We start from the raw sequence: 24,801 nt of genomic DNA on the forward strand, positions 1-24,801 counted from the left end.
AATAATTACTGATAATATTGTGTCGTGATCATTGTGATGACTTCAGAGTGTAGAGAGAGGTAGAGCACGCAATGATGATGACAGGGAAGAATTATAAATACATATATATAGGAGGCATAGAGGTGAGTGGGGGAAAGAGCTAAAAGTGATGTGTGAATTAGAATAAAACAAATAATAATAAAACACACTGCTGGACATTTTTGTCAAACAAACAACAAACATTTGAAAAACCATTTGAATACATTTTAAATATATTAGAACGTACACAAAAAGACCCTTCTTACACTTCATCCCCAGATTGACTGATCACCCCCACCCTAGACTCCATGTATATTTTTTGGAAGCCTCACAGATGGTGTCCGGTTCACTTTTGGTACTTGCAAACTGTTAGCAGCGTGTATCATTCACCAGCTAACTTTGCTGCTCTGTCAGAGATCGCTCACGGTTCCCGGAAAGCGTCATTAAAAAACAAAACAGAAAAAGTGCGCCTCTAGTCGCTGAGAGCATCCCACGCTCGTACCCATCCCGTGCGCAGAGTCCTGCCCGCTAGCGTTTCTGTTTGTGCACGTCAACTCAGCGGAGAGCGGGCTTCTCACCTTCGTGCGCGTTTCCAAATCAACTGCAGATATTTGGTCTTTTTTTCTTCTTAATTTTATTATTATAATTTTTTGGAAGGGTTCCTCGTCTGCAGTTCTTGACATCACGCTGATGTTCTTCACTTCTGAGCTCTCCACCCAGTCAGCAGGGGAGCGCTGGACCAGAGAGACGCACAAGCAGGGGAGAGCAGGCTGATGTTAGCGGCTGTGGTGAGGCTCTGTCTGCCAGTTTAAAACTAAAGAAACAGCTAAGACTCTTTTAATGAACAACTGTGGCTGCTGGGCTCGGTTTAGAGACCATGGATCCGCTGCACGGCCTCTGTCCTGGCGGGTTACTTGTTTTGTGAAGTGTGCGGAATAGATGCTTCACTTGATTGAGCCCAGATGATTTTTTTTTTGCAAAGTGATGGCAGGTCGTTAGCAGCTTGCTTTCAGTTTTCTCGGAGTTGGTGTGTGCGCGTGTGTGCGTGATTACTTCTCTGCACCCCTCTGATTACTTATTACACCTGACTGTTAACAATGATCGCCGGAGGTCCCGTTTCAGCGCGACTCGCTTACACAACATCTACTGTGCATGTGCATCTCGTCTTTTGCGGCCGCGACTTTATTTGCAGATAACTTTTGAATCTGAACTCAAACTCAGGCTGTGGACTAGTTTCAGTCGGACTATGACTTGGTCCAAACTTTGCTCTGCGCTCCTGCGGATGATCCAGTGAAACGTGCCAAGTTGTCTGTAGTTTAATCGCGACAGCCTTGAGATGTTAGGAAGCCCATCAAACAACGGCGGCATCAGGATGCTGGCGCCTCCGGCTCCGAACGACGAGAGGCGGGTAGAGTTTGTGGCTCTCACCGCCGTCCAGACGGAGAGAAGCGAGCCGTCCACTCCGGAGCGCGGACACCCGTCTCACCGCACGGGTCTGCTGGGCACCCCGCTGCCTGGACCGCCCGGACCTCGGGCCAACATGTCTGCTTCAAGCAAGCGCTACAGAAAGTTGCAAAACTGCCTGTACAACGTGCTAGAAAGACCAAGAGGATGGGCATTCATCTACCATGCATTCATGTAAGTGTGTCATGGCTTTAATTTTGTGTGAGTGTGAACATCCCTAACACATTAAATATAACTTTATACAAGTATCAAAAAGTTTGGAAAAAGAAGGAAATATTGGACTTCCCAATCCAGCCTTTTGATCTCTGCATGCCAGCAGTTATTAGATAAATTTCCCAATTAGCCAACAGAGTTGCTTATGCCGCAATTAGCCTGGTCATATGCCATACATCATCTCAACATGGGGTCTGCTGTTCAATTTCCCCTTGTCTCTGTCTCATTAAATCATCAGGGGGACTTATGATCTTAAATTTAATTTGCTCAAATCCACATGGGGGAATTTTTATTTTATTTTTTTAAATCATAGTCATTTTGTAAACACTTTGATGTCTGTCTGAAGTTTGTGTTTTGTAGGTTTACATGCTTCACTCAAGGCGCTGAAAAGTAAAAGTGTGGATTATGATGATAATGATTAATAAATTTTAAAAAAGCTCTATTAAGAAATTGAAACTCTCCTCACCGGTGAAGTAAGAACTCATTCTGAACCCTAACACCGGAAGCCTAAAGATGAGTTCTACAATTAAAAGCGTGTACTAAACATAGATGTGAAACTAAAGCAACTCTCCTGCTGCAGAAAGTATTAAGTCAGGGCTTTTAAAGGAGCCTGTATGGCCATATGTTCAAGAATGTATATACAACATGTAAACACGGGGAGAGTATGAGCTCACTGCTGGTGGTGCCGGTCCCCTCTGACATACCAGCAACTTAAGAGTAGTATGTGAGACATAAGTCATTCATTATATCAAGACATAAAACCCAACTGAGTCTGGTTTTTACCCTCTTCACATCTCTTCAATTTGAATTCAAAGCTACATATATATGTTAGCCTAAATGTCTCACTATATTTGAGCGTCTTTTTAAGTCAAGCATAGGGCAGCTGTGCACCGGCACCTGTCTCCCAGCTGTGTCTGCGGCTGGCATGTAGTGGACAGAGCTTCATGTATGGGAGCTCCTCGGACCGGGTCGTGCTTTCTGCGTCGTTGTTTAGAAGAGTGCAGCTGTCTGCCTGCCGGTGCCATCATGTGTTTATAACAGAGGGAAATCCCACTTCAGGGCAGTGATTCTCACATGTCCACATCCTATACTGTCTGTATATTAACAAGAGCACGTCAGTAAATGCTACAGCAACACTTTAACCCACTTCACTTTTCTCCATTTGTTTCTTCTTATGCCATTGCTACAGGACTGTGAGCATGCATTTCCAGCACACACGGGACTACGTGTCATGCACCTCTTCCACCTGATGTGTTACTCATTAAGAGCGATGGCCTTTACAGGGTGGCAGCCTGTGACATTCTCCTTGACATTACTGGGGTGTTGGAGCGAATCGTGGCTCTGCCATTGTTGTTATTTCTCTGTTAGAGAGGCAAAGCAGGCACTCGGAGGTGCCCAGATCGAGTTTCAGATGTCACGGCCTCAAAGCTGATTTTGGAAGCGAGTTGCTCCTGTGGCGGCCTATTTTACGTTGACTGCAGAATGTACCTGAGAATAAAATGTGCAAAGCTTTTCAGGAATCCTTGCACTAAGACGTGAAATATATTTGCTGCACATATGTCTACCTGAGCGCATCATTCCCACGGTACTTCATCCGTCTCAGCTGGGCATTTATTTTGATTAATTACATGTGTGTTGCTTTCCAAGAGGATAACTGTGTGAAGAAAACTCTTTGTACGATGAAGCTCAATTAAGGCTGTGTTGATCTGTTGTAATTAAATTGAGCTATACACTGCTGTGTAGGGTGCTGTGCTAACTTTTCCTTGATCCTTTAATTAATCCTGTGTTGTAACAGGGGACCCTGGAACAGATGTGTTGCTTAGAGGGCCTCTCTTTGCAGCTGTTGGAGTGTGCATGGAAAAGCATTGAAGCAGGTCTCCACTGTAATGACTCCTCACATGAAGTCCCACAAGTTCCTCACCTCTGTTTGTCAAACCTGAGAACACACACAGAGAGAGATTTTGCTCTTTAAATCTTGCCTTTTAAAGGTTTTGGTTACAGTGTTGTAAATGTCTGGATCTTGAGTGTGTGGGATGGAGAAAACATTTCTCACACATTCTCTCCTGCAGGTGTAACAGCTGCCGATTCAGAGCTGACAAAAAGTTCTCTTCTACTCTCCATCCTTTGCTCTCCTCTTCTATCATCTCATCAAATCTCTTTTTTTTGTGCTTACTAATAAAATAAAAAAAGGGCGTTGAGGCAGGAATTTGTTAAAAGGGATTATAGCGTTCATGGAAAGTTCTGTAATAAACACAGAGAGAGTTCCTTTGCTCGTAAACTTGGTCGGTTGTGTAGACGGCAGACAGGTTCTTGCAGAGGCTCTGGTTCAAATGGTGAGTGGAGCCTTTGAACCGTGTTAAGTTTGGCGTGCCCTTTGATAGCCTTTCCCTTACTCACTGTCAAAGCTCAAGACCTCTTTGACACCTTTGAGTCCCACAGCTTTATTTCAGCTGCAATAAATCTATAGCGGCAGCTGTTATGGTGTTTAACTCTGTTAAAGACCAGCTGCCTGACAAGAAGCCTATTCGTTAATACTGTCACTAATGATTGTTTTTGTTATTAATTAGCCTGTAAGATTTTCAAAAAAATTGCTTATTTTGCTAAAATTGTGTAAATGTCCCATCACAGTTTCCCAGAAAACAGGGAGATATTTTAGCCAGCGCCAACACATGAGGTCTGTTAGTGCTGCGGAAGCCCAGTGTTACATATACATATATGTGATTTTCCTCTTGGGGATTATGGCACTTATCGCTGACATATGACTCATTAGGGCAAATGACTTTCATTTGAATTGTACAAACTCTCTTTTTGCCTTACGTAATATGTAAGCATGCCATACAAGGCCCGTTTGCATGTTTTTACATCTGCACGTTTTTTGTTTTTCTAGCAAAATATACATAAATGGAAAGTAGCTCAAGACTTTTGCACAGTTCTGTGCTCGATCTTAAGTCTATGGTTTGGTGCAGCATTCGGACTTCATTCTTAATATACAGAAAGAGTGTGTGAGGATGGACGGGAAAAAGAGACTGAGCATTGGCCAGCCAGAGTGATTGATTGGCTCGAAGGAGGGCAAAAATATACCGGTCATGTATTATTGATGTCCTATAGTGAAGGAGCAGAAATGTGCAGGAAAAATATCACATGGAGGTTTTGGTTTGAGCTTGTGCAGTGTCATCACCAAGTAGAATTGAGAGAAATGCCTCTACAAGTAGTTGCTTCTATGAAGACCTCTTTGCAAACGCTCTATGTGGGACTATTAGCAGGTTAAAAGACACTTTCTCCTCTCTTTTCTGGCTTTGCTCAAGTGCACTCTGTGAAAACAGTAATACAATACCTTTTGTTGCTCTGCAGATGCTTTGTCAAGTCCTAGAAACAAAACAAAACCTGATGAAGTCAAAGGGGAATCACCAGGCTTATTTTAGCAGTCACCTGCAGGATAAAAATGACCTCTAAATATGTAACTCATATTTAAGTCCACCTGCCTTTCTTCTTTGCTCCCAACCTAATTACAATAACTGCTTGAAAGCCTTTTTTTTATTTGTAAAGATGAAAAGATGTCAATTTTCCACACTAGCTTTCAAAATATCTAGTCAAGCACACAAAGTGAAGGTGTGGACTTTACTAACAAGGAAAGACAGGTGAAAGAAATTATGGAGAAGTACTCGTAGGCCTTTCAAAGGCTCTCTTTCAAAGGCCTCTCCTCCTTTACCGTTCCTTTAAAAAAAAAAAAAAAATTGAATCCTTTTAAGATGACTTTCTTCTAACCCACATTACATTACATCTGAAAGGAGCTCACTTTACTCTTGCAGATGTTAATGTTTCTAAAGAAATGATCGTTAATCTATCAGATCTGTAAACAATCATTTCCAAAGCAAGCTTAATCTTTGTCAGATGAACCACTGAGACTCCACGCCATGTATGAATATCTTTACTTCAACCTTTTATGGCACAAGCATCAGTGATGGTGTGTGTTTATGAAAGCTTGAGCCTAAAGCCACATTATTTATAGATGTTAAGGGAGATACGGCCTAATGCTCTCCATAACCTCTCCACCGATGTTTACCCAGAGCGCCTGTGTGACTATAGTTAATTTTTCACACATCTTTTCTGTAAACAGAGCAGCTCCACACCGAATGCATCTCGCAAGCTTTTTCAACTAAAGGTGAATTGCCTTTGTGACATTATTAAACTCATTTAACTCAGACAGCTTGTTGATTGAATGTGCTCCCTCTATCCGTCGACTCTTGCAGTTTTGCCTCCTTCTGAAGCCACTTTGAGCCAGCTAATCTACTTTCTCACCTGGCTCAGGGAAACCGTGTGGTCTTTTTTCCCCCCAGGTTTTCAACCACGCGACACAAAATCCGCTAAAATCGCCGCCCTCTGCCGTCCTCCAAAGAGCCACTGACGCGTTTGATGCTGGACCTTTTTTTATTATTAATAGTTTGAGTAATGCTGGAAAATTGTTTTTTGTAGGTTGTTTGCATTTTTAGCCTGCACACAAAAGTGTTTTTTATTGATGACTAAGGAAGAGAGAAAGAAAGGTGAGAGGGAAGTCTCACCAGAGCGAAGTGCCATTGTGAAATGGTGTGGGGAGAGAGCTACGCTGCACTTTTAACCTGCTCGGGGCTGCAGATTAGATGCTTGGTGTTCATTTAGTGCTGTTTTTGTTTTAATCTGTTCACCTCAGCAGGTTGTGCAAATTCTGCTCCATTAGGAATATCTGTATAAGGATCTAATATAAGAATTTCTCCTCCTTCACTCTGTCCGTGTCTTCTTTCATGCTTCCCTTTATTCCTGTACCAACAACATCTTATTTGCAGCACTGGCCTGTCTACTAAACGACTTCCCCTCCCTCACGTCTTCATCATCTCCTTTCCTCCTTTCTGTGTATGCTTAAATGGGAAGGATACATATGTAAATACATAAATGCGAGTCAATAATTCTAGACATTTGTCAGTTAATTAATCAAACTTCTCGTGTTTATAACTGGCTTCCTGTCTCGTGTGACAGCTTAATGTTTCTCTTTAACACGATAAACTAAAAGTGATTATCTTTTGGATTTTGGCCAGACTGGAAATGATGATTTTCTCTATTTTCTGACATTTTACAAAAAGAATCATAATCTGATTGCCACTCGAATCATTTGATGAACGGCGAAATTTGTCACCTTTTAGCAAAACATGGAAGATTTTGAAACCTGCATCGATGATGTATGAAGGCGAGGCTTTCTTCTTGTATTGTTTTCTGTCTCGTGTTTAGACTCTGGCCCCCCTAAAACACGGCTTCTGCTGTGCTTCTCTGAAAGAGCATCTTTTGCATTTCCTCTGATTTGATTGAAGGAGGAACCAAAAGCCATCTGAGCTGCTAATCAGATTAAGCCCAGAGTAACTTCATTGGGCAGGAACTCGGAGAACATGATTTCGTCTGCTTTGTGTTCTTGATATTTTTAAGGCTGTTTTGGGGAAATGCAAGTGGTCATTTCAACTAGAGATCAGTCTGATCTGGGGTGGCCTGGCTTCCTGTAAGAACAACAGTTTGTCATCTGGACTGTTTAAAGAAGATATTGTGCCTTATACATAAGAAGCTGTAATCAAAACATCAGTCCTGCATTTGCAAAGTTGTCGTTTCTGCAGGCCTCCAAATCTGCTGTGAGAGGTAAACCATCAAAATATTTTAGTGAATTCAAGCTTCCTGTTTTTTTTGTCCATAGCTACAGAATAACAGCACCAGATATTTACCAAAGAAAAAAATGAAAGGCCTTAGCTCAAGCAGTTTTCTGGATAATGGATTTTTAAATTGGCCCCTCAAAAATGATGATAGAAGAACATCTAAAAACAGCCCTTCATTCTGCCCTTGAAATACATAGAAAGCTAACAGACAGACTCAAATTGTCAAGGCTTCCTCTCAGATCTGAATTCCTGTTAAGGAATAATGCATATTTTCATTTTTTTCAGGCGAATCCTCGATGGCCATATTTAAAATTTTTGTTTTGATGAATTGAGATGGAACAATCCACGTGACACTGAAAGAACGTGCTGCCGCGTTATTCGATGTTGACCTTTCATGCTTTAAAGGTTACGAGGTCTTCCCCAGCCCTTTTACACCTAGCCCACGTGTACCTCGGCTTCTCTGAAGTTCTCCCGTCATGTGTCCTGACGTCTCTTTCAAAGGCCTGTCACATTCCGGAGCAACTGCTTTAACATCCTTGGGTTTACCCACTGACAGCAGTAGCGTGCGACAGAGGGCAAGAAGGAGGAAGAAGCAGGAGAGAGATTCATTCTGGTTGCTAAGAATGAATGCTAATAATGATAATGTGATACTATATTGATCCCTGTAGGAAAATTCTGTTTCCCGTTGTCCCCTACTTCAACAGCTACAGCTGGCTGAGGTATAAAATGTTGCTCAAGGACAATGCCAGTTTGGCAGATGCTTGCTGTTGGTGACTGATATGCTAAAGGTTGGCTTGAAAAATATGAGAGGACACACAGTGCATACCCCCAAAACAGCTGAAATGAATAAAAATAAAACACCTGTGCTTTGGAGAGTCAGAGAAAGACATTGGTGTTCATAGCCTGATCGTCCTTCAGAGGAAGAAAGAGCTTGTATCAGGACATGTGATTAGTGTCTGTGTGGAGGTAGAAACAGGAAAAGTGGAAGGCAGTGAGCTGGAGAGAGAGGAAAGTGGAGGTTAGTTGCTGTATTAATTTCTCCTTTCGGGGCAAAATGTGTCTCCCCTGGGGAGGGGACTGTCTGTCCCGGGATGGCCGATCAGGAGTCAGATTTCCCTCCAATAACCAGCCCTGCTCCCTGTGCTCACTTCCACCAAGGAGCAGGACAAGTGCAAATACACACACACACACGCCACGCACACACACACATACCATTATGGTCAGTGGGAAAACAAACTACTGCTGCTTATTTACTCAGCAGTGCAAAACATGTCAAAATACTGAAGGTGAAATCCAACACACACACACACACATGCACACACACAGCAGAGACCTTGAGCCACTGACACTGATTTTGTTTTATTCTCTTGGAGATAACTGACTAATAGGGGTGTTGACACCATCTAATCTGTGTTTATGTAATGTTATTGCCACAGAAGCGTGCCAGGAATACTGTAGCATTTAGACAGGAGGATTCTGAGGGGAATGCCAAGAGTTTATTTTGATTACTCAAGACCCTCTAAACACTCCAGTTCTGCTTTGACAGCCAGGAAAATCCAAAGACGGCCTCCTAGCTCCAGTTTGCTGTATGTCTCAGTACACAATGAAATTACTGTTACTGTATAGTAACAGTAATTTCTGCAGAGGTGGTGAATCTGCTCAAGAAGACATATTACCAGAGCTGCAAATACTGACAAATTGATATGTCATTTTACTGTAGCTGTTATTCAAACCAAAATGCAGTAGGTGGCGGGGGCGGGGGGGTTTGAGCAGTTGTCTGGGATTGTTGTTACCCCTGTGTAGGGGGATACTTTGTAATCTGTAGTCACTGAATTCAAAACACACCACTCCTACTTCTTAGGATGATCGTCAGTGTTAATGTAACTATTTTAATTGAAACATGAATATTAGATTACCGCTAAGAGCAAGTCTTCTTTTAAAATAAATGTTGGTGCCTAATAAATAACAGTGTTCCTCTTTCTTTATGTGCAGATACATTTCTATGCACACATTGAAGTTAAGTGGGCTAGCTTCAGTTTGATTTCCACATTCCATCACATGTATGATGAGTTAATTATTAGATGTCAGATTACTCACTTGAAGGGCATATGTGGAAAAAGCTGAAGCCACACTTAAACAAACACGTCAACAGACAAGTGACAAAGTCGTTACGAGACTTTAATAATTTAATTGTGATTTGCATTAGATTTAAACATAGTTTTTTCTCTTTCACCCAACACCTCCATGTTCTCTGAGCCTCATTCGCATTTTGCCCAGATTTTAATTAAAGCTGCACGCCACCGGTTTCTAATTCAACCAGCCATGTGAAAGCTGCTCTCTAAAATCACCTGCCGTTATCCACTGAATATACTTACTTTAAATATGATTGTGCACAAAAGAACCGTGCACCTTCTACGCAGCGACAGTCCCAGCTTGCTCAGTGTATGAACGCGGACCCAAGTTCGGGGTGATTTTCTCCTGCGATTGCAAGTCCTGGCGATTTCAGTGAATGCAGTGAGCAGGTTGAATGTGTCCATAAAGGTATTTGGTGCGAGTGTTTAGAGTGCTTAGGAAGCAGGGTCTGTGTGTCGCCAGCAGCTGCGAAGACCATAAAGCAAGTCGAAAATAAATCAATAGCTTTAGCCATTATCTCTCGGCAGCACACTTAAAGCCGCAGCCTAATGGGTGGCTGTACCAGCGCACCACAGATGATCAGCAGATGCTGAATAATGTGGAAACTAACTGTAGCTAACCGCTGATAAGAGATTAACATGTTAATTTATATAAAATGTGGAATTGCCCGTGTCTCCTTATCTTATTTACTGAATTAATTTCAGCAGCACTGAGGCATTCATGCATAAGTGAAGGCAGGTAGGGGTGAGGACTTTAACTGCTGGCGAGGGAGCAACCCAGCCTCATAGAGGTTTTTGAAATAGACTTTAAATCTGTTGTTTCATATTTCTGGACGTGAACTTCCCAGTTTTTTTTATTTTGCTGGGCACAAATTTCCGCTCCTTATTTCTGTGGCCCATAACATATATTTATATCTGACCGGTCTCCTGGTTTGTGTCCATACACACAAAATGAATATTTCCAATTTTGAAGGATGAATGAGTTGCATTTAGAGGCTCATTGCATTTGTGGGTGGCGTGAAAGCTTTCACTGTTCACACTGGAGACTGTTGTGTGAGTCCTACAGAGGACAGAGTTTTATATTTGCATCCTTTTATTTTGAAAATATTGTTCACTCAAAAAGCGCCAGGCGCTTTGTTAGGGCCTTGCTTTAGGTATAGATACAATGGCCAGTTGAGGAAACTGTACACATCAAATATACGTCCTGTTAAATTCATTTGTCAATTTGCCATGAGACTGGACCAAAGGAAGTGAAATGAAAATGTACAGCAAAAGCTTCTTGTTATACAACTCCAATTACATACATTACCTGTGGCCAACTTAGAGTGATCAATTAAACCAGCATGCATGTGTTTGCACTGTGAGGACCCAAGCAGGCACAGGGAAAACATGGAAACTCCCCACAGAAAGGCCAGCTGGCTGCTTCAAAGCAGGAACCGTCTTCTTGTGAGCCAGCAGTGCTCTCTTCACTGTGCTTCACGAATTTAATATGTTTTATTTCATATTTAAAGTCAGAATTTTCTGATTTCTATAATCTGCTAATGACTGAAATAATCAAAAAAACGAGATTAAGCGGAAAATAAAAATAAATAAAAAATTGGCAAATGATTTATAAGTGAATTATCATGTCAATTCAAAATCATAAAATATAATAAAGTAGTCCTTATCAAACAGAATACTGAATAAAGCTCTCACGCGTTCTCGTTCATGATGTGCATCCCTGCACAGAAGAGATGGATGGATGTCTCATGGATGCAATTCGGTCACAAGCATCTTCGGGATATCACGCCATGTCTCTCTGGCTGCTGGTGTTAGATTTTAGCCTCTCACCACGTGTTTGTAACTTGAACCAATCAGGCATAACCTGTAGTTTTCAGGACGCGGAGGCAGTGTAACTGTGCAGGCATGCCTGATTTGTATGTATGATTATAAAGGTGCTGTTGCTGTTTGGGATGAACCTTGGCCTTTCTTTTTCTCTCCCCTCTCTTCTCATTCTGCTCTGTCTCTTGTAAAGGCTGGGATAGCCCGTGTCTCTCTCTCTATTTCTTTCTCCTGTTGACCCTGCCTGGCTGCACCCGCATGCACAGCCCAGCTTAAGAGTTGTTAAGATCATCTTAATTTATAATGGCAGTCACTATAAACATGTGAGGAAGCAGCACCATGGAGATGGAGCTCAAACAAAATCACAATGTAAGATAGTATTTATAAGGCCTGCCTTGTGTGCAAAAAGCCGGGTACAGCTGTGTGTGTGTGTGTGTGTGTGTGTGTGTGTGTGTGTGTGTCATTGCTCATGTGGTTGAAAGCGCGTGCTGTCAGAAGAAGTCTTGATTGGCACTTTTGCAAGACGTGTGCATTCATGCAAGTGTGTGTTTATGGAGAGTGTGTGCGTGGGTTTGCCTGCACGTGTGTGTGTGTGAAGGCCTGGTTAGTGGTGCTGTGGGCACACATAAACAATAATCAAATGTTAACGAGGAAGCCATAATTACGCCATGCTGGCTGTCACTCTGGTGAGATTGTTTTCTTTTCCTCCATTACACCCTGCCACTGCTCTCAAATATCTTATTTGCAACTGCTTCCTTTGATCACAGCACCATTTTCTTTGTTTCCTGTTCAACGGTTACTTTTTCAGTTCCTGTTGTGATATATTTGCTTCTCTTATCTTCGTCTCTTCATCAGCAAGTTTTGCTTCCGTTTTGCGCCTCTTCTCAGTTCCATATTATCTGTTTTTTTAACCTCTTTCTGCTCGTTACGCGCTACGTGAAGTGATTCTGTGTCAACAAGTCCCACTGTAAGCTGAGGAGGAGGGGAGAATTTTCATTAGTCAGACTGCCCCTGTTTTCAAGCTCTTTGCCCCCACTCCACGACCCCACAAGCTATAGATGCTCTTCTGCATCTACAGCTGCTTTCATGGCTTCTATCACCCCCTGATTCACTCCCCCCTTCTTTTCAGCAGTTGAAGGTAATGAATGATTATTGATGACGCAAGATGTCAAAACATGTTTTCTCGCAAAAGGTTAAAAGCAAACATAAGCATAAAGCTGCCAAATCAAACTGTCCTCATTTTTGCATGTTTTGATGTCATGCAGGACTGACTGACTTGAAGTTTTTTTTTCACACTTCCTTTGCAAAAACAGCTTTCAGAACTACTGCTGTACACACCCATGCATACACACACACATACACACACACACAGGGAAACAGTAAATCTGTCTCTACATGCATGCATGCGTGTGTGCGAGTGTGTGCGGACTCTCTGGTCTTGTCTTGGCCCCGAGATTAAAGCAATGTCAGCAAGTGTGTGATGAGACCTCACAGACGATGGCTAGCTCTTTTCCATTCTGGATCTCCTTGTCTCGCTGTCTCTCGTCTGTCCAATCCATTATTCAGCCACCTCTTTCTGTCTCTTGTCTACTATTTTTTTCTCATTATCTTTCTCGCTGTCTGACTGATACTAACTCCTTGTGGTCAGCGCAGTTCCTCCTATCTTAATATATATTACTGTACTATATCTATTCTCCCTCTCCCATCCTCCGTCTCTTCTTAGCGCTCTCGCTGTCTCTTGCACACTCAATCATTTTGCCCTCCGACTGCCAGACCTTGTGGTTTCCTGTGATGTGCAAGCAGTGCGCCAGAGTTAACATTACTGAGGGAAGCAGGATGAATACGACACGAAGCTGTGCGATCAGAAATCCACACTAAGCTATCAAATCTGTAAATGAATGTATGTAAAGATTTTCCATTTTTGCTCTATAATCACCTTTATAATTCTTATGTTACAAGATTTTTTAAATGACTCGTTCACAGGACCAGCAAAAGCACGATTTCACTGAAAGTGTTATGTTCTGATAAAATAAAATTGTAAAGAAAGACAGAAACGTTAAAACTGCTGATGCGTGACGTCAGTAACAGTAATAAGTTTGTTACACTGTAGCGTTCTGCTGGGAAGCTTTGGGTCCTGGCATCTATCTGGATGTTGCTTTGACATCTGCCACCCATCACTCTTGGAGACCGAGCACACCTTCTTATTGTAAGGACAACCGCTTCCCCTGCAGGACAGTGTGCCCTGTCACACTACAAAAAACAGTGCCAGCCAAGCTCGAGAAACACAACAAAGAGTCAGAGGAGCCAAAGGGGCTGCCGTACACCACAGGACTCCCCCAGAAATCCACTTTCCAGTTTGGTTCAAGTGGTTCAAAGTTGTGTTTGGTAGCACTAGAGAACTGTAAATATTAAGCAGCTGGTTTTCTGCCTTATTGGTGTGCGAATATTCAACTGGGATAGCCCCTCAAGTCAGATTTCCAACTTGGTAGTTGGAGTAGGAGAAGAAACACCAGACCCATCTTCACAATCCAAGATGGCAGCAGTGCATGTAAACAGTAGTAAAACTGTAAAACTTTGTGCTGCCCGTGTGCAGAATTTGTGGCTCGCTCAATGATCCACACGTGGAACAATGACCAGGCTCTAGCCGTGAACGTGCTGCAGCGGCGTGGTCATTCCCAGTTCCAACATCTGACTTCCGAGGTAAATGGAACGCAGCGCTAAAGACAACATAAGTTAAGTGGCATCAGGCTGAGAACACTTGACCATCTCAGACTAAAGTATAGAGCTTTACATTGATGTGTTGGAGAATCAAGTTATTTGAGCGTCCATAAATAATATGCACTTATAGTTATATGCACACCCTACAGTGCCAGTATGTGTTCCCAGAAGCTGCAGAGGTTAAGTCGTTAAGCTCAGGGCAATTTTCATAACCTGAAATTATTTTTAAACATTAATGTAATGAATCCTGTTCAAATTTCATTCAAATTTGATTCAGCACAAATTAAGCGCTACAATGTAACATAAGCTTCGCAGCTTACTATGCAGCCTCTTCACTGACTGTGCCATGCTTAGCAAAACTGGCACTGCACATAGTTACTGGTCCCAGTACAGAGATCTGTAGTGTCGGCAGTTTGAGGGAGAATCTGAAGGGACAACAGAGAAAGAAGAGCAACCTACCACGTCTGGGTGGCAGGAGAGCTGGAGTAATGTGGAGGTATGCTGAGGTTCAGTATAGGAATGAATAATGCAGACAAGGGTTATCTACTCCGCTATCATCTAATTGGCTGTAATGAGTTAAAGATGGGGAGCATGTGTAACTAAGAGGCTTGAAAGTGGTCCGTTCTCAAGAGCAGGGGAGAGTGAACAAGTCAGAAAAAGATCAAAATTGAAAGTCACGGAGCAGCTACGGATAAAGTTACTCCAAACATAACTTTCTCGTATTTCTGTTTCAGCAGCATCACATAATCAGTCCTCTGTATTAACGTGAAGAGAAATGTTGAGTTTCGGGGTTTTTTACTTGTGTTTGCATTTCCATCCCAGCAACATGAAGGAGGGACTCTGTGTGTTGGACCCACAGTGGGAGCTTGATGACTGCTTTCCATCCTGCTTCATGTTTTTGTTAGTCTGTAGGGGGATGTGTGTCAGAGGGAAAAAAATAACACTACACTGCTCATAGTTTAGATAAATGTAAGAGAAAGTTAAAGTAGTGCACACATCCTGCCTTTGCTATATTCGTTCAACAAAGGTCAACAGTTTTCACAGAGTGGTTTTGGTGTTTATTTAATCAGCATCTGTTTACTCGAAGTAGTACAGTGAGGAGCGGTGCCCTTCGCCCTACAAGTATCACAGCCTGCACTCACTGTGCTCTTTTACCCACTGTCTCAGATTGTGATATTGCTCAGTGTACAATGAGAAATTATAACCAGCCCAGTGTTAAACCTCTCAGTGTTGCCAAAGATGTTTGTAGCTAGTGGCGCAACTCAGGAAGTCGTTATGGAAAATGGCAAAGTCCCTGCATATGTGTGGTGTGTCTGTGTGGAAAATAGCTTCACTGGAGGGTGATGTACTATAAGCCTTTTTCAAATGGCTCTGGACTCTGTCCTAAAATTACACATAGAGACACTGACAGTTACACAAAGCCACGCAGAGGCACACAAAGAAACATTCGGTGTGACAGCAAGCGATAGCTGAGGAGTAACACAGCGCAGCCCCTCCGTGTGATGCGACCTGGATACATGTGTTTAACCATAACAACAATAGAACCGACATTAATAAATGAATAGTGAGACAGACTCTAGTTTTTCATTAGAGAACTCATCACACCTATAGCTGCTACCCGTCTGTCCCATTTCAACTGAGAGGCCACTATCATTCGGCATTTTTAATTGTGATACAATTTAATGCATTTGAAATCATTTTTAGTTTGTTCAGACTAAACTAGCAAAATGATCTAAACTCATTACAGAGAGACATTACATTCCCACATTCGAAACACATGGATGTTATGTTAATTGGTGGTTCTAAATCGACCATAGGTATGAATGCAAGTGTGAATACCTCTATGTGTTGGTCTAGACTGGTAACCTGTGCAGGGTGTACCCTGCTTCTTGCCCCATGACACCTTAGGTAGGCTTCAGTAGTGCACTGTGTAGCGCTGTGTGATGGGTCGTGGGATGTAAATGTGCCGGTCGCTAAAGCGCTTTGGGTCGACTTCTGTGTTCAAATGTGCTATAGGCTATAAATGTTGGCTTTGACAGTGCATTTGTTTAAAATCACCCATGTCCATTTGGGTGCTTATTAGAAATGAATATTGATTGATGAGTGTATAGTTTTTCAAAGCCAGATTTTTACTGGTATATGAACACCATCTGGCTACTCGGTGCGCTGCATGGAGCCATATTTGCCTTTAAAATAGTAAGTAGGAGTGCAAAGCATGCAGCAGCATTGAGACAGCGCGTCCTTCATTTGACGTGGAAAACCTGTAGCTGTCTTTTTGTGTCAATTTAATAGATGGCCAAAATATTATGCTGCTTCTCAGTGAATAAGTTGCTGGAGGCAGTTGGAGTGCGGGCCTTTCCTGCAGTCAGTCGTGATTAAGACACATAATGTGTCACTACCCAGTTTAGCTCCTGCGGGATGGTTTTACTGCACGCCATTGCTCTTGTTTTTCCTCACTCCACGTTTTTGTAACTGCCCTTTCCTTTAAAAAATAAAACTAAACAAAGCAGTGGATAAATGCATTTTTTTTAAAGTTCCTGTTTATTCAAAGAATTCATGTTTGTATTTTTATTTTTTTTTGCTTAATGGGAGTAGTCTATTTTAGGTCATGTTTGTGTGGCTGTCAGGTCAAAGCACTTACAGATGAGGAAATGTGAAATAAATGGTAGTTACCTTGATGAGCCTGACTGAAATACTGACAAATATATAATTTAAAAGATATAATGACATTTGCACTAATTTAGGGTCAGACCCAACAAATTATTAACAAACCTGTGTGACTTTAGGTGAGGTCATTGCTCATATTGCAGTTCTCTAAATGCGCTCAAATCTTGGTAATGGTGGCCCCAGCTTTACTTCTGGTTAAATCCCATCAGCTCCTTCTTGAGATCTGCTGACCACCTCAGTTGTGTCCCACCTGTCTTCACTTTCTCACACTCTTTGCCTCAATCCCATTACACCGAGTTCAAATGTTACAGTCACAGCTTTCTTTGTGTTGTTTCTTAATCCTTGAGAGCTGCCCCTGACCCTTTGTAATCCATCACTGGAGATCCCCGCTGCCGTAGTAACCAAATTAAACGTGTCACAGAGTAATGATGATTGGCCTGAAATTCAGTCATAGCTTCGGTCAAGGGGGGGCAGGGGTATCTGTAGAGTAGTGTGAACATGTGTTTTGAGTCACGGGGATGTATGCCCAATAAACCCCTGTGAAGTCGGTGGTTTTCTGAGCAAGACTAATTTCTCTTCTAGGAGAAGTTTTCAAGATATCCAGGTTTTGTTTGTTCAAAAACAAGGTTTCAGTGAGCACCCTTAATCAACCTCCAGCCCCTCCGATGGAAGCTGTGTGAAGGCTGAGCTCGTGTTGGTGAAATGTCAGCGTTATGGATGCACACTGGTGTGTGAAGTGGCTGCCCATACACCTACTAAAGGGTTTGTAGGCTCTGTGCTAATTGGCCTGCTCCTGGTAACAATACAGCAGCTAAATGTCAGGGCTCCCTCAGCACTTTGTCTCCATGCTGGTTGCTTCTCAGTTCTGTATAATACTCTTCATTGATTAGAAAAAAAACCCACTCAGGAGACAATAGACCTCGTGAGTTGGGCTGGAGTGGGAGGTTGTGTGTGTGGGAGTGTGGGTTAGTGTGTAAGCCTGATTATAAGCTCATTCAGGTCACTATTTTTCCAGCTTACTGGATAATTTTTGCTAATATTGTTTATATAAATCTCACAGTTTATATTTTCCAGCCTCTTTGTCTACAGGAACATAAATCTTATATAATGCGTGCAAACAATTTTATGCTGAATTGTCCAGATATTAAAAAACAAACATTTTCTTTGAGGTGAAAACATTTCAACAATCACAAAGAAAATCATGTGTAATTTCTATCAATCCAAGTCTGGTTATAAAATACACACGCAGGCTTTTGCAGCCCCCATGAAACCACTCTGACATCATAAAATGACCCTCTGTCTGTGGTTATAATATTATTTCACTCCATTTACTATTTAAAAAGCTGACCACATCAGACATATTTCTTTAGTCTCTAACCATCCGTACTGTATACTGTATATGAATCGTCATAACACTGAGCCACAGGAAACCATCAGAATACGCTGACTCTACATTAGCGCGCAAAATGTGTGTGCGTAGCGCATGAGAGGTAAAACAAAAACAAAAACAAAAACAAAACCCTCAGACTTCCAGGATGAGTTAATGCATCTGCACAGATATAAAAGTGTAAGATGATTGCATCAAGACAGATTACGGCGGTGCTTAATTATAGTTCCACAGGGGTCAGTATTGGGACCAAAGCTGTTTATCCTCTACATCAATGATATATGTAAAACATCTGATATATTACAGTTTATTTTATTTGCAGATGATACAAATATTTTTTGTGCTGGAGAGAATTCACAGCAGCTTTTGGAAATTGTCACACAAGAAATGATTAAACTGAAAACATGGTTTGACAGAAACAAGTTATCACTAAATTTGAAAAAAACTACATTTATGTTATTTGGAAATTGTAAAAAAGATGCCGGAGCAAAATTGTTAATAAACAATGTTGAAGTAGAGCAAGTTTCTGATACAAAATTTCTGGGTGTGATAATAGATAACCTCATATAAAGCATATACAAGCTAAACTGTCAAGAAGCATCTCTGTACTGAGTAAAGTTAAACATTTTTTGCCTTCCAAATCACTCCGGGTACTTTACCGTTCACTTATATTGCCATATTTGGAATACTGTGTGGAAATCTGGGGAAATACATACAAAACTTCACTTCAACCACTATGTAAAATTCAGAAAAAAGCAATCAGGATGATTACTAAAGCAGGATTTAGAGACCATACTAACATCATGTTCTTGAAATTAAAAATTCTGAAGTTTATGGATCTTATAAAATATAAAACTGCAAATATTATGTACAAAGCCAGATACAATATGTTACCAGGAAATGTACAGAGGATGTTTTTTGACAGAGAAGGGGACTATGAATTGAGGGGAAAATTAAATCTGAAGACTCTTAAAGCACGGACAAAGGTTAAAACCTTTTGTGTTACTATTTATGGGGTAAAACTGTGGAACAGTTTTACTGTGGACCTACAGCAATGTTCAAGCATTAGTCAGTTCATAAAGATGTTTCGAAAACTGCTTTTGGAAGAATATGAAACTGATAAAGTTGATCACCCATTGTATATATAACTATACTAAATTGTATCTAAATTATATCTATCACTGTAGCTATGTTTATACATGTTCTCCTTGTTTATTGTGTGTGGTAAGTGATGATGCGAATTATGGTAAATGGCCTGTATTTGTATAGCGCTTTACTAGTCCCTAAGGACCCCAAAGCGCTTTACACAACCAGTCATCCACCCATTCACACACTGGTGATGGCAAGCTACATTGTAGCCACAGCCACCCTGGGGCGCACTGACAGAGGCGAGGCTGCCGGACACTGGCGCCACCGGGCCCACCACCAGTAGGCAACGGGTGAAGTGTCTTGCCCAAGGACACAACGACCAAGACTGTCCAAGCCGGGGCTCGAACCGGCAACCTTCCGATTACAAGGCGAACTCCCAACTCTTGAGCCACAATCGGAATTAGGTGAATAGTGGGATTCAATAGAATGTTGAGCATGGGGTAGGGATTAATAAGTATGTTATACTTCTTCCTACTCCATTTCAGACCTAATAATTGTCATTTCATGTCATTTAGACTTTGTTTTATTTTATTTATTTTCTTTTTTTTGTTTTATCTGAGCACATACGTGTGTGTATTTACATATATATTCGTATTTGTAAATGCAAGTATGTGTACTTGTGAATATATTGTTTTTTTCTGTATATGTCTGAAATAAAGATACAATACAATACAATACAATACAATAGTTCTTAAATCAGTTTGTTTAGTGAATCATTGCTGATAATGCAAATAAGCATACAGAGTAGATAAAAGCAGCAACACCAACAATAAGCAGTGTTATATCCCCTACCTTTGTGTTTGCTGCCTCTTTTTCCCGTCTCTTTTCACTTTCTGTCCTCCCTCGCTCTTCAGCTCAGTATCTCTCTCGGGTGCAAGAGTGGAATAACTGGTGTTTAAAGGAGGCTTTAATTTTATTTACTTTCTGTTCACATCGCTGGATTCTTCTGAGTACACTGAAATTTCTTTAAATGTCACTGAGCTACAAGCCCAATTCTAGAAATGTGTGGATGCTGTATAAAATGTAAATAAAAACAGAGGCAATTATGTGCAAATCTCATTAAACTTTATTTTATTCACATTTGAAAAAGGAAAACCAAAAGCCATGCTTCTGTAATAAATGCAGCATGCAGTTTAGCATTGTCTTGCTGAAATATGCAAGGCCTTCCCTGAATAAGACATCATCTGGATGGGAGCATGTGTTATATATACTTGCATGTGACTTTTCAGCATCTGTCTTTCCAAATAAAAGCTGCCAATTTAATAGGCACTAGTGCACCCCTATACAATCAGAGATGCAGGCCTTTGAATTGTGCGCTGATAACAAGCTAAACTGTTCCTCTCCTTTTTAGTTTGGATAATGTAGTGTCCATATTATCCCCCCAAAAAATTCAGATTTTGATTTGACTGGTCTGAGTCAGTTTTCAACTTGAAGAGAAGATGATGGCTTTTCTGGAGCATGTTCACATCTTCCTTGAACAGAAAAAAAGCTTCTGCACAGAAAGACGAAGAGGAAAATCTGAGGGAACTAAACAAACTCCATCAACTCATATGCAACCAGAAATAATACTCAGCATAGTAGAATAATAACAGGAATTAAAAACTAGGAGCATTAAATTGAAACCAAGCCATTCTAATTCATTCAAATGTAACTGTTACATGTTTCAGTAAGGTCTTCACATAATGTCAAGGTCAGAGCAGCCACTGACACCACAAGGGTCATGTCCTCGATAATTTATGTGAAGATTGCTAGACTTCTACTGAATGTCCATGAAATGATCAGTTAATCAAAGTGTTGCTCGCTGGTCAAAGTAACAAAGGAAAAAACATTTTTTAAAAGTCAACCATGAGATGAAAGTGGGACTGTGTGTTTTTACATATTGTGTGCTTTTATTTTGTCACTTGCTAATTTGTTTCAGTTTTACTTTCACTGACTGGTTAGATGTAAAACATACTTTGGTCATTTTAGGAAAAGGTTCAGGTTTAGGATCAAAGTTGCCGTTTCACACAAGTAACCGTGCACATCGAAAAATGATAAATTGGAGTGAGAGACCTGTCTCACTAATGCCATAAACTGGACCTTCAAGCTGTGCAGCCAAAGGACAGCTTGTGTGCAACTCCAGCATCTCCGGATCCGCTGTAAGACCACATCCACCTGTTTGCTTAGGCCTTTCTTAAAACTGACATGTTTATTAGTACCTTTATGAGTTCTTTAACTCAAGGTTTTGGACTGAAGTTGAAAACAAAAAGGCCAAAGATTAAAACATTATAAACCGACTGTTGCTGGGATGGATATCTGCTGTGGTTTTAAGAGGTGCACAGTCTTAAGCTCATATTTCAACTTTAATCCTGACAGCAATGGAAAAAAAGTGGAGAAAAATAGACAAGGGAGTTTAAAGTCAAGTGTTTTCAAAATGATAAGGTTTGAAAATATGTCTTGGAAGTATAAATTGTTGGAAAACCAACTAAATAAATATTGGAAATGTCCCTTGGAATTTGCGGATTTAAAAAAACAAACAAATTAGACCTGATGCTCTGGTGGAGAGTCACTGAAACCATTATGTTACTGATATTCAGACACACAGTAAAACCATTAAAGAAATGTGGCCTTTTAAAAGTGCGCTGTTATTTTCAATAATCCTTTAAGCTAAATTTCATGTTCACAGTCAGTGAGAGCCTGGAGCAAACATCCAGGGAACGGAAGAAGCTTTCTGTTCTTCCTGCACCTAAACGAATAGTTTCAATGAATCAAAAGCAAGGAACAAAGGACTCAATTACACTGTGATGTCACATTAATTGTGTGTGTGTGTGTGTGTGTGTGTGTGTGTGTGTGTATATGACTGGGAGTGACATTCCCCAGCAGGGAAAATGCATCAGTCTAATTGGCACTCTGTTTAAAATTCATCATCTGTGTACAGACAGTGGAACAGCGTGGCAGTCAGTGGCTCTTTGGTGACTACGTTTGATTGTCTGGCTTTGCAGCAGGCTTGGCCTGCGACTGAGAGAGAACATAATGGGAACGTGCAGCAGGAGCCTGCGTATGTAAAACAAACTGTTTGGGCACAAGTGTCAGGTAGCGCCACATCTCGTGATGCAAACTGCCAAGGTTGCACAGCACCGCTTCTGTCTTGACCTCTCAAGATGTAAATAATTTATCTAGTCTAATATTCCTGTAGGTTGTAGCATTCAGAGGAAAACAAACGTGTTCCTCTTGTTCCTGCACAAGACACTTATGTCCCCCCCCACACACACACACACCCCACTGCTGCCACCACACACATCAGCTCCCGCCTTTCCTGGTGTGCCAGTACAAGAACCTATGAATTGCTCAGTCAGCTTCTTTTCTTGTGAAAAAGCACATTTCATCTCATTTGTTTGCATTTTTTTTTTGCCTTAAAAAGTTTGCTGTCCCAGAAGGAGTAGGAGTAGGGGGAAGGGGTGGGGTAACCAATAGGCCCGGAGGCTGGCCTGCTTGGTGCCGTGCAGCCAACCTGCGCACTTTTTCCCTGCAGTCGCTATTTAAGGAGAGTGAAATGCTATTAATATCTTTCTACCGTTTCCACCTTTCTCCAGTCTCTCCCTCTTCTTTTTCTCTGCTGACGACACGCTTCCTCCTCCTTTTCACTCCCTGCTGCTTCACCTTTTTCCTCTCCAGGCACAGCTCGTTAGTCCAATGAAAGTCTAGAACTGTGTTTATTGTAGTTTTCTTTTTGTGTCCCCATTACGTGTAACTGTGATATGCTAAATTGCCACAGTGGCATTTGACATAGATTCTGATGTGTTTGTCAGACTATAATTAAATCTCACGTTCCAACCGAGCTTTTCTGAGCATTTGTTCAAGCCGGTCTATATGTTTGCCAGTGCGTGCCCTTGCAGAAGGTGTCACTGCAAGTGTGTGTTCAATAATTGGACCGTGCTGTTATTTGTGTTTGTGCACCTGCAGCATGTGCACAGATTGCAGGTCAATGCCTGAGAGTCGTCGTCAGAGCCTCAGGGATCCAGGCCGGCGCCGTCCACACAAACACGCAGACACACACATGTACAGTAATAGGTACTATGACGTGACCCCATGGCCCTTTCGGTTTATGTCCATATTCACCTGCTCTTATTCTCCTGCTTCTCTTTAACTTCTTTCCCTTCACTGACTGAAATTGTGGAACTATTTTTCACTTTCACTTTAGGTAGGTAGATTATCTCTTTTTCTTTCTCTGTCTTCTGTACTGCCGCCTCCTCGTCCTCCCCCTCCTCTGTTTTCTGTAACTGATAGCTGCTTTATCACCAAGTCGTGATTGAATCAAACCTGCATTTTCCCACAATCCAGCTCTGTTTCTCTCGACCTGGTATACTGGCTGGTGTACGCATAGAGTGCTAACATGCACACACAGTGTAATGAAACAATACACAATTTCATGTATGTTTATTAGAGCTGGTAACACCTTTTTATCTCACTTCAGCGTACTCACAGGCCGGCTGAAGTAATGTGAGAACTCCTTTTTCACTTATGTATGCTTACAGGAAAACAGCAGTAAAAGCACCTTGCCTAGCTTCCATTAAAAGCAATCTTCCTGCTCTGCGAGCTGCCGAACATTCATTTGTTGTCTGCCCCAACAGCAGACCAATGACCCTCTGGAGGTCTAAAGGCCCAGAGCCAAATTCTGTGCACTTTATACATACAGAGGCTTGTGGGCTGTATTACGGATCTTTAGAGTTTCAGCATAGAGATGCTTCTCTTTCTCTCTTGGTCTCTCTATCTCTCCCTCTCTTACTGTGCTTGCATTTTTCTTGATTTTCCACCGTGTCCACGAGACAAATTACACTCTTGGATTTTGGAGAAAAGTCAGATATTCTCTGTACAAAGCAGAGCATGCATTATTCTTTTTATAAACTTCTGGGGCAATTACTAAGCCTTTGAGCAGACAGCCTTTCAGTAAACTTATTGAGTGGCTCACTTACATAATGTATTGTATTTATTACATCATGGCAATCTTTTTGATGTGAAACATCTACACTCATATGAAAAAGAAAGTTTTCACAGGACACATTTGCAGTCCTGTGGAAAACAATTAAGTACACACTCACTATAGGAATTAAGTAACAACCATCAAATCCACTTGATTAACTGATAAATAATAAGTGTGAGCATCGCTATAAAAGCGGAAGTCTTGGTAGGCTTCTTGTCTGGAGCATTCATGTGTGTGTTAACACAGTGCCAAGCAGGAACGACATCAGCAGCAATCTCAGATAGATAGGCCATCCAAACACTTTGATCATCCACAAGCAGAAACATATAAGTCAGTCTACCCATGATTGGGCGTCCCAGTAAATTCACCCCAAAGTCTGCAAAAAACCCAAGAGCTACATTTCAGAATCTACCCGCCTCAGTCGTCATGGTAAATGTTAAAGTTGACGATGGTACCATTAGAGAAAGACTGCAAAAGCATGGGTTGTTTGGAAGAGTTGCCAGGAGGAAACCTTTTTATCTCTAAAGAGAATATAGCAGCTCAGCTTAGGTTTGCAAAGCTGCATCTGAACAAGCCACAAGACTTCTGGAACAATGTGCTTTG

General features: G+C 41.5%; 1 protein-coding gene across 4 annotated transcripts in view; it reads left to right on the forward strand.

The window, feature by feature from the left end:
- Positions 1-331: 331 nt before the first annotated feature.
- kcnq4 (potassium voltage-gated channel, KQT-like subfamily, member 4) overlaps positions 332-24,801 on the forward strand; it is a 52,206-nt gene continuing 27,736 nt past the window's right edge. For 2 of the 4 annotated variants that reach the window (XM_084919235.1, XM_084919236.1), the window contains exon 1: positions 337-1,656. In XM_084919235.1, coding sequence (XP_084775361.1) covers positions 1,355-1,656 — 302 coding nt within the window. In that variant the 5' untranslated portion in view covers positions 337-1,354. Of the gene's footprint in view, positions 1,657-24,801 lie in introns of all 4 variants that reach the window. The other 2 variants (XM_084919239.1, XM_084919238.1) reach the window with 2 other exon arrangements.

This window comes from Perissodus microlepis, chromosome 22 (assembly GCF_051167445.1).
Source record: "Perissodus microlepis isolate ML-2025 ecotype Zambia chromosome 22, ASM5116744v1, whole genome shotgun sequence".
Lineage (NCBI taxonomy): Eukaryota > Metazoa > Chordata > Actinopteri > Cichliformes > Cichlidae > Perissodus > Perissodus microlepis.